A 10,995-nucleotide genomic window follows, 5' to 3' on the forward strand; every position below is an offset into this window, starting at 1 on the left:
TATTTTTTATCCTGGAATAATATTACTGTTTTTGTCAACTACTGATGGCAATGTTCAAGCAATTATACGGAGTTTAAAGATATATGAGGATTGATTTATATTATCCACGTTGAATGAAAAATTACTATATTTATTTTACCGCTCAGTGCTGAGCATTGTGGTCTCCTCGCCTCTATTCCTCCCTGTCCTGGGCCAAGTTAAAGGCGCTTTTAGAGAGGACCCTATTGACTGATTATGTTATTTGGAAAATGAAAGGTTTTTTTTTAATTTCAAGTATTTGATATTAAGATATGTTTGAAATATACTAACATACCACTGACATTGGGGGACATAGTCCATTACAGTCCATAGACATAGAGCTCACAAAATAATACAGTAAAATCAGTTTAAGCTATTTCTTCGACGGGGTAAATCTGCAAAGGCCCATTTTTTTGTATCCGTATTAGGTACAGGCAAATCCGCTAAGGCCCATTTTTTTTGCCTGTATGTGGTACGGGCAAAGGGTTAATCTTTGTGGAATCTATTTTGTGAGCTTATCATCAACTGAATAACGTAAATATGATGTCGTTTAACCCTTTCGATGCCGGATGGTATGTATTAATATAGCCGTACCCAGCAGGCCGTGATTTTTTTCAACAAAACTGTGAAACCTTTTAGAATGATGACTAACTTTGATAATATTGGTAAATTGTAATATTTTAGTATTTTTTGATCTTTCTAATAGATGTTTCTATATATTCTAATTAAAAGAGATTGCAATTGGATTTGATGGCCTGGGAAGCACGGAATTGGAGAGCGCGTTAATGCGCTCGTGGCACGAAACCAGTTAATGCTACTGGCTCAGAAAGAATGCCATTTATGAGTATGCGACTTTTGCTTGAATAGGGCATTTACGTCCAGAGAATGTTTAATATACAAATGTCTTACCTCAGAAAATAGGGTAAGGTTCACTGGTTTAAACATAGTTGACAGTTGTATGGCCCTCTGTGACCTCATGAGCATCATTAATATTGTTGTTTTAGCTTTCTTATCAGTAGAATTCTCCCAGCCACAAGAGTAAACCGTTTTCCCCACTGAGAGACTCTTTGAACAAAAAAAATAACATTTATCGATACATATCAATTGGGCTGAGAGATTGTATAAAAAAATTTATGTTACCTTTTCTAAGAGGAGATCACCGTAATAACTTGGCATAAATACATGAACTATGGTAGCGACTGTGAAAAAAGTAAATTCATACGGAAGTTCACCATTTTTCAGCATCTGAAATGTATTAATAAATAGGATTCTCTCACATAAATATGTTTAGACGCACCAAATTACTTTCTTATAATAATATGTCGATTTGTGCAAACTTTATTTCAAAATTTATATGTTTTTGCTTCAGTTTATATTGTTGTAACTAAAAAAAAAACTTTAATTTTGAGGTGATCAATTTTATATATTTTGTATCTTCATAAATTATAATTAAAATAACTCATATTTTTTTTGGGAATTATTGAAAACAGTCGTATCATAAATTATTAAAGAAAACCCAATTTACATACAGAAAACTTGATGACATCAAATTTATGACACGCGCCCGCTCAACGGAAATTTCTCAACGCGCCCGCTGGAAGGTTAATGAATTAAATTTGCTGGCAAAACATAATATAGGATGGCAGTTTATAAATTAGTTCTGAAAATATATAAGTTTTATCTGTCTTTTTGTTTTATACACAGATATGAACTAAGTGACTCTTTAAACTGTAAACATTGTTATTAAAACTTACACTGTAAGACTGAAAAGCTGCGACAGTCGATATAAGTGGAGTGAATGAAAACACTGCTTCATAAACTGCGGTGGATGCCGACTTCAATTCCTCAACACGACTAAAACATTGCAATTACTACATATTTTTTGTTGTGGATTTTGAGATATTTTAAATGAATTTTATATACAAACATCTCACCTATATATAATTTGTAGATCTTGAATTATACTGGCTAACTCAAAATTACGGCAAGCGATAGTATCATTGCTATTAACAAAAATTTTCATTATGCGAATTTTAATCACCTCCAACTGGCCACATATATGGAGTGAAGCTATAGGAACAATTGGATCAAATCCGCAGTACAATAGTGTAGTAGCGAAACAAATGTAGGTTTCATACAAAAAGAAAGCTTCGTAGATAGGAGTGTCATACTTGCGATCATCCCAAAACTGCATGATGCAATAAAACACCATGTTTTTTTTCATTGTCTCATCGAAAATTGCAGAGTAAATATTCATCATCACTGCTGAAACTGGGAATATGCATCCAACAAATATAACAAGGAACATCCAAACATTTTGGATGAATAAACCGGATCTAGCATATTTTTTCACAATGTTGACTTCTCGTTCAGATAGGTATTTATTTGCATATTTGTAGTCGTCATCGATTCTTTTAATTATGGATGCAAATGTTTTTTTATGAAACACCAAAGTGAACACCTTTATGAACATATATATGAAAAGAAATAGAATGGCGAATTGTCTAGTTGCATCAGTGAAATCTTCATTTTTAATGTCTATTATAGCTGCATATACGAGAACGTAAATGGCTGAAGCGTGTATTATTAAGTTGATTGGCATCCAGACTTTTGCCGTAACGGAATTATTCATAGGTAGAACGCCATTAACCATCAACCCGAAGCAGCTTCTTTTATAAATATCAGTGTACTGCGTTAGTTCAAAATCTTCAATATTATTTTTGACTTTTTCAATAAACAATGATTTGACTCTTTCCATAATGTATATCCAATATTTTGGACAAATAACTTGCAACCAGACTCAAAAATGAGCGTTCATCGGTTGACTGAAGCATTTATATTGACATCTTAAGTCATAATATACTTTTCTTTATAGACCATCTTTGTAATCAACTTGTCAGAAATATTTTTATTAGAAGTTTGTGAAAATTGAGTATCTTTTATTCATAATGGGAAAACGTACAGTCTTGAAAGAAGGGTAAATGGGGTGGTTATTGTCTAAAACTTCCCTAAATATTTTTGTTATTGTGGTTATTGTTGTTTTTGATTAGCCTTAATGTAAAATATTAATCAGTCAAACATATTCAAAGATGTAAGAAAAAACACGATTATAAAAACCCTTTCTTTAAATATATCTGTAAAAAAAAGTGACACATCCAGTTATTGGCATTCTAGTAAAATGATTTACATTTTGGGGTATAAATAACATGCTACAAATTAAACATTTTTATTACTTTAAATTTATTTCTAAGTGTTATCTAAGAATTGAGATACCTACATGAAATTAACTTGTCCATGAGTATGGCCACACCAGTGTGGCGAGACGATTGATGATTTTTGTACCAGTATTTTCATTTTGTAACAGTATTTTCATTTCACCTTCTAAATAGCATATTTTAATTTTTTGCAATAGTTACATCAGAAATTAGTAGGGCCAATAACAGGGTACATGCCAACAACTCTACTGTTTACCCCGTGCCAAAACACCTCACAATAATAATTATGAGGTTTAAATATATTATCCTTTATTTTGAATTTCTGTATGAAGTGAATTTCCATGACTTGTTTTATTTCTGCATATTACACAAGCAAATATAATTGATTGATGGGCCAATTTGCATAATAAAAATATCAGGGAATTGCTATTTTATTGTACGTTTTTGTATTACACATATAAAACGATTTCCTAAATATGGGGAAATTTAAATAGAATAACAATGAAAAAATAATATTACCATACCATATCATATTTTTTATGACTCTTATTTACACTCAATGGTTCATTGGTCAGTAAATTAGATCTGTGCAATGACATTTCACCATCAAATATATGAAAGCAAGGTGATCAGTTCTGTAAGAAAATACTAAAAGACTACAATATGGTAGCATAATAATTAGTGGTATTATATAATATATGTACATATATCAACATATTTTAAGAGGCTTGTCTGCAGGTAGGATAATAAAGGTAGGGCGGGTAAATGTGAAAAATACATCACAAATACCCAGACTAATTGAAAATACATATTTCTTGAATTTATTTTACAACTGGCTGGAATCAAACCCGCGACGCCAGTTTCGCAGTCGAGCGTCTACCCAACTGCGCCACGGTGCCTGTATTTATTAATTATTTCGCATCCAATTGTGCACAGGGCACGGCATCCTATAGAAGCAGTGTTATCTTGATCGTCAAATACACGAGTGAAAGGTGATCAATCCTGCGCTTCAATTACCAGTCCAGAATAATGTTTATATAATTCTATTATATAACTAATATAAAAACAGAAAACGAAATCAACTGAGTTTGCTGTGAAAAAAAATGCACATAATGTTCTTCGCATCTTAGCTGATTTAATAAAAAAGAAATATGAAACTTAATTCAAAGATAATCAATTACAAAGGCTTAGTTACGGTAGGTCTCGCATTCCAATCATCGATAAAGAATAATATTTTAAGAAATATCAATTATCCATGTGTACTTTAGATTGGTGTCGTGTGCAAAACGTTTTAAAAAAAATTCTGTATCTCGACAAGGCCCGAATTAATATTATCATTTTAATGAGCATTTTTAATTTGCTGCCGACGGAAGTAAGAGGTCAAAATAAAATATGGAATAAAGTCAAATAAAGGAATGGGCAAATGATCAAGTGTTAATACTATGAAAATTGTAAAATAGTTTTGATTTTGAATTTTTTTGTGTACATATACTTATTATGTTAAAATAGATAAAAAAGATAAAAAACGTATAACTCCACCGACAAGACACACAATATGGCTTGGTGGGTCTCTGCAAAAAAATGTTAATTATGTTTATGAATTTTTATCGCGTTGACTGCCACGACAATTTTCAGAATCCCGATCTTAAAAAAAAAAATTACTTCTTTGCTCAGGTAAGCTTTAACGGCTTGTGTTTGAAAATAGGAATCAAACTATGGCAGAGAGGGGATCGAAGCTAGAGCTTCCGAATTTGCGAAACTAACCGCGGGTCCACAACCAAAAAGTAATGGCGCCTGGAAGGAAGCAAGAGAATAGAAGATCTGTTAATATATTGCGTAGCATCAGGCGTAATTTTATAATTCAACCATAACGTGTTTTTTTAAATTAAATTTTCTGTTGATATTAAATTTAAATATATCCATATATTTTACTACGGTGGTAGAAAGAAAATAGGTATGTTATAATTTGAACATAATTAGGGAAATAGGTTCGCTATTAGGTTCGCATGATTTGAGCCCAATGGAGAAACTATTTATAAAGAAATACAATTCAGGTAATAAAAAAATAAACAATAAATATATGTAAATACCCACACATTTTTGTAAATATTCGATTGATATAATTTATTAATAAAATATATACATAAGGAAGGAAAGTGAAAATTGGATACATTGAGTAGTTAAAGCGTTATCTTTCGTATGGAATCTCAACCCAGGAGTTCTCTATCTTTGTGGAACATTTCTAGCATAGCTTCATTTGTAACGAAGTTCGTCTATGACATTTTTAGGTCGAATGTCACATTTTAAACGCTTTAATTTTTTTGACGGTATGTCTACATACCTACCTAATAAAAAATGTTTTGCACACGTCACTATTGTGTTAAATACCTAGATCCAGCACTGTTATTGGTGCCCAGTGACAAATTTTGCACACGGCACAGGTTAATTACTCCGCTAGCCGTCCCTTCACAGAGGAGAAAGATAACACCTGTGTATCAAGCGCGTCTTGTGATAACGGTTATATTTTCCAATTCAGTCGATTCTTCATATCGAAAAACGTAATTGTACAATGCTAAATTACCCAACGATTATGGCGTTATCAACATTTTAGATCAAGACTCTGGAAAAACCACAAATAATAATTATTTAAGAGAAGTCTGGAGCAGCCGTACTCAATCTGTGGCCCGTAAAACATTTTCATACGTATTTTTTTCCCCATATATATTTTTTTTCATAAGTTTTAACTGTGAAGTGTGTCAGTCAGTAAATTTCAATCAACTGAATTCTGTACAACTTTCTCAAAACATCTGTATACATATTTTTTTTCCACATGTATATGTATTATCTGATATATGTTTTTATGAACTGTTATGCAGAGTATATTATTGAATATGCTCTTAAATATTGACGGCCACTAATATAATCAATAAAGATGTTTTTGGGATAATGTCGTGGTTTGTATTTGCTTTTCTGTTATGTTTCTTTAGACAAAAAGAAATTTCGTTTGCCTATTATGTAATGAGTAAAATATTATGTACATAAGTGTTATAACTGTCAATCTTTAAATGTTATTAGATTTGTTGATGTAAAATACTAAAATAATAAAACCCTTATCCGCGCCCCTATGGTGCATAGAGTACTGCTTCATATAAACGCAGTGTTATCTTGATCGTTTACACTTGAAGGAAAGGTGATCAGCCCTCCGCATCGGGTTTTGTTGATGTACGTTTTTGAAAATGATATAAAACGAAATTTGGTCTGATAGATTAAACTTATTTATTTGACGACTATCGTCGATATTATAGATCGGTCCAATATAATTCTAGAGATTGTCTAAAAAACAAACGCAAACATGCTGACCTTATGACCATCGATACTATGAAATCTGTTGAAAGTGGGAGTTTATTGATTATGTAACCTCTTTATTGGTAAGTGTCGGGTTGTGGTCCCGTGGTTAGTGTGGTGGACTCTTCAGTCAGAGTTTGTGAGTTCGAACCAACTCCACCACAATTTGATACCTATTTATGAGCCGATTAGGCTCGTAGAAATAGTATAAAATTGAAGTATTTTTGTAAAATATTGGTTTTAATCTAATAATATATTATATCTATATATATAATATATATATAATATTGGTTTTAATCTAATAATATATTAAAATGCAATTACATCACAAAGTGTCAGTGGATAATATAAATCTATTAAATGATATAAAACAAGTATTTCTATATTATTTTTTGATATCTCATCAAAGGTGAAGAAGAATATGGAAGTCTGGGCATTTACGGGGCTTACGACCGTCATAGGCTGGTTTAAGTGATTACTTTACACACGTGTAACATTCACCAATTCTACCCATTATTGACAACCACACTACTCAAATTCTTGGAAGTTCTATATATATGAACCAATTTTGAAACCTTGTTCATGAATCACTAGAACTTCACTAGAGACATCTATTGGTGAGATGTAAAGAAGCTTTTTACTAAGCAGAAACTCTTATATTAGTATGTGAGATCCGAATCCTGGATTATAATCACACACATGAGAAACGCCAGAAAATACCATTTTCATTTTTAAAAATGAAAAAGGTCAAGTATTTCTTTTAAAAAAAAAATCGTCCTGCGTAACTCGGCAATTTATATAAAATCATAGAATTTTATGTAGTTCAATATAATTAAAATAAAGTCTTAAGTATTTGGGATTGCACACAACAGAAAATGGCAGCCTCTGAGAATGCGTTTAGATCTTGCAGGTACTGCATTCAATGGGATAAAAACTGTTGGAAATCGGATCTATAGTCGGTGAAAACCAAATGCCACCTATATAATGCTAGCATCGCTCCTATTCGGCTGTGAGACATGGCACTCTACAAGGGTCCAGAGTAGCCGTATACTCAGCTTTCGACATCCAGATTTTCAGACTCCGTGAGAACGAGGAAATACGGCGTTGAAAACGCAATTTAGTTGGCTAGCTCATGTACTTCGAATTCCCCCAGAGAGCCTTAATCAAGCTTGCCTCTTTTACAAAGCATCAGGTTCCCGCCGCCCAGGACGTCCACTGTTGACAATCCGCCGGAAGATATCGTTTGAACTTCGTGACACGGACCTAATATGGGAGGATGCAAGGGAGTTGGCAGCCTATACAAGACCCTAGAGGCAGTTTGCGAACTCTAAGTAGATAGGAATAGATGATATGGAAGAACCAATCAATTATTGAATATAAAGACGTTATTAACTATATACAATTCAATTCAAACCCTTATTCGCACCGCAATGGTGCATAGGGCACTGCATTATACAAACACAGTGTTATTTTGATCGTTAACACACGAAGGAAAGGTGATCAGCCCTCCGCTTCGGGTACCAGTCCAAGGTAATATTGAATAAATATTAGAGTGAAAAAATCACTTAAATTCATTTCATCCCCCCTGGAAATCGAACCCAGGACCTCCAGAACGGTAGCCAAGCGTGCTGACCATTACACTACGGAGGCGGACAATTTAATTATATATACGTTATTACTTATACAGACGCTTTGATTTTTTTAAAAATCATGCCATCACATAAAAATCCTTGCTTTCCAGCCTTGCTTTCATCCGAAAAAAAATCGTCGAAGAGGAGAGGATAGTAACGCTTTCAGTATAGCTTAACTTTAAATAGGATTTTAGAATTTAGAGAAAAAGACGCGCGAAGCCTTTATTAGGAACGAGGCTTTGTGCGGCCGCACTTGTGGAAGTTATATGTAGTGTCGAAGAGTGTCTTGTGTTGTTGCACCTAACTAGGTAGAAGACAATTAAATTAAATTAAGTGTTGCATAAGCCGCACCTAGATTATATAGTCAATTTGACGTTGGGGAATGCAACAAATCTTTATGACCTAATCCCAGCTATGGTTTTTTTCGGGAGTGTGTGTGTTTAATTTTATAGGATTTATTAACTCATTAAACCACATCATCAATATATTGCATATAAAATACTTATTTTACTCTTTTTTTTTTGAAAAGTACAAGAAATAAAAATTGGTCGGTAGAACCGCTATTTTACGCTTTCTACTTTTTTACAAATCAGCATAATAAGTACCTAAATAAATAATTATGTTTTAACATTTAGCGTAATGGCTTTATATGCTGAAATTTATGATAAAACAAATAACTACGAGTAAGTACATAATATACCGTATACGTGAACATACATATGAACGTATGAGTTGTAAAAAAATAAAAAAAATAATTACAAATTATAAAAATATTATTAATAAAAAGTAAAGATATTTTTGTTCTACAATATCATGCTAAAATTAGTGTAAAAATTGGAACTCCGATAAAAAATTGGAACTCCAATAAAAGGATTTATACAGGATACAGGATTTTTTTAAATTGGCAAAGCACCCAAAATTGAGTGATACATTCTACAGGAATTACTTTTATCTGCAATCTATAAAATTTCGAATTTTTGAAAATCAATCTTTGAACAATGAAACAAAACAAAACTACGTAATGGAGTTTTAACGGAATTTATATCCGTATTTATAATCATTTTTAAATTTTGACCTAGGAATGAAAAATTTAAAAAAAAGATTTTTATTTATTATTTATTCAATCAGACACTGGATCGGATGATATATCAATATATCGTCTCAAGATGAGACATCTATATGGTATATAGGTGTCTCATCTAAATCTAACGTTTTTATACGGAAGATGGAAGTCTATAGGTAAATCCCAGGACTAACGACTTGGCATTGGGCTGGCTTAAGAGATTACTTTATACACTTGTGTAACGTTAAATATTCTGCCTTTTATTCAACACACATATTGCATTAGATTTTTCAAAGATGTATATATCAACTCTACACTCTAGACAAATCTGTACAAGAGGGAAGCTGATTTTAACTGGACGAGAGTCATCTGAGAGAGAGAGAGAGAGAGAGGGCGAGGGCATCCACAATATATTTTTTTGGATTGAGTTATGGTTTCAATATAAAATTTTGGGATTTATGAATACTTGATTACGCTGGATGGTAAAATAATAGAACTTAATTAAGTTGAATTAATTCGTAATATTTTGCATAACAATAAATGGTTAAAAGATAATATTTTGAAACAATCTTTAAAATTTGATAATTATGTATATAAAATTATTATGCTGATTTTGTGGCTTGTGGTGAATGATAGTACGTATGTTGCTAGGGATGGGTACATACACAATGTCAAGGTTCTCCAAATAAATAATTTTCCAGGGCAATAAGTAATTATTATATACAAATATTTACACGAGATGTGTGAATATGCTACAAAGTATTCATGGCCAGGTATATTAAAAATAAACAACTGAAACCGCTAAACTTAATAATATATATGTCACCATCTGCACATCTGTATCACATACTTTGAAAAATAATGCACATGCGTCATTTCATGATTGTGTACATTAGTAATAAATAGCACATGAAAACAAATATTGTTTTTTGCCAAACGAAAAAATAGTCAGATATTCTATACAAATAACATTATTGTAAGAAAACAATAACACAATATTTAAAAATACCTACTCATCTTTATGACTCATGCTTGCATTACAAATTTTTCAAAATATTTTTTAAATAATTCGATCCAATAATGATTTATAAAGAAATACGGGTAAATTATAAGTGATTTTATTTGTATAAGTGTAATGATTAAAAGGTCATACTGCAAGGAAAATAAACCTGGGTAATGATATTATGGTATCAGAATAATAGATATCTATAACATACACAATTTTTTTTTCTGGGATAAATTTAACTCTCATAATATGTCGTTAAAGACGAGATCATAAATAAATCAGACAATAATTAAGATTGTAACCTAATTTAAATGTATACCCCATAATTGTATAAGCAGGGTTTTGTTCATGTAACGCGGTGGAACGGCGTTTTAGCACATTTTTTTAATGATATGATTTTTTTTTTAATTTTTGAAAATCAATTAGACGAAACAATATTTGCGCTTACGTAATTACAATTATTATTTATAAAATTCTTCAAAATGATAAAATATGGTTTCGTCATGAATATTTAAATGATATTTGAATATTTTTTAAAAGTAAAAAGCTTGACACGAAGTGAGTTCCGGGACCTTTGTTGTGTAAAAAAACCCCTGGATATATTTAAGACGTGTATGATCCATGTATATAATATACAATACGTTTTCTCATAAAACGTATCTACAATAAAAAAAATGTTCAGATAAATCGCAGAGCTAACTCATTCAGTGAAGTAGA

General features: G+C 31.7%; 1 protein-coding gene and 1 long non-coding RNA gene across 2 annotated transcripts; one reads left to right on the forward strand and one right to left on the reverse strand.

Annotated features, from left to right (window-relative positions):
* Positions 1-840: 840 nt before the first annotated feature.
* On the reverse strand, positions 841-2,242 carry LOC148307831 (uncharacterized). Its single transcript, XM_088262743.1, has 4 exons — positions 1,953-2,242; positions 1,773-1,872; positions 1,159-1,263; positions 841-1,083 (listed from the first exon to the last, which is right to left on the reverse strand). Exons 1-4 carry the CDS (start codon positions 2,240-2,242, stop codon positions 841-843), a joined length of 738 nt encoding a protein of 245 aa, XP_088118869.1.
* A 3,431-nt stretch (positions 2,243-5,673) lies between these two features.
* Positions 5,674-8,933, forward strand: LOC148307832 (uncharacterized). Its single transcript, XR_015837776.1, has 2 exons — positions 5,674-6,815; positions 7,325-8,933. It is a non-coding gene; the product is annotated as an uncharacterized LOC148307832 (long non-coding RNA).
* The last annotated feature ends 2,062 nt before the right edge of the window (positions 8,934-10,995 follow it).

The sequence above is a fragment of the Brachycentrus maculatus genome, unplaced genomic scaffold (genome assembly GCF_059751285.1).
Source record: "Brachycentrus maculatus isolate JH-2025_06_01 unplaced genomic scaffold, ASM5975128v1 h1tg000188l, whole genome shotgun sequence".
NCBI lineage: Eukaryota > Metazoa > Arthropoda > Insecta > Trichoptera > Brachycentridae > Brachycentrus > Brachycentrus maculatus.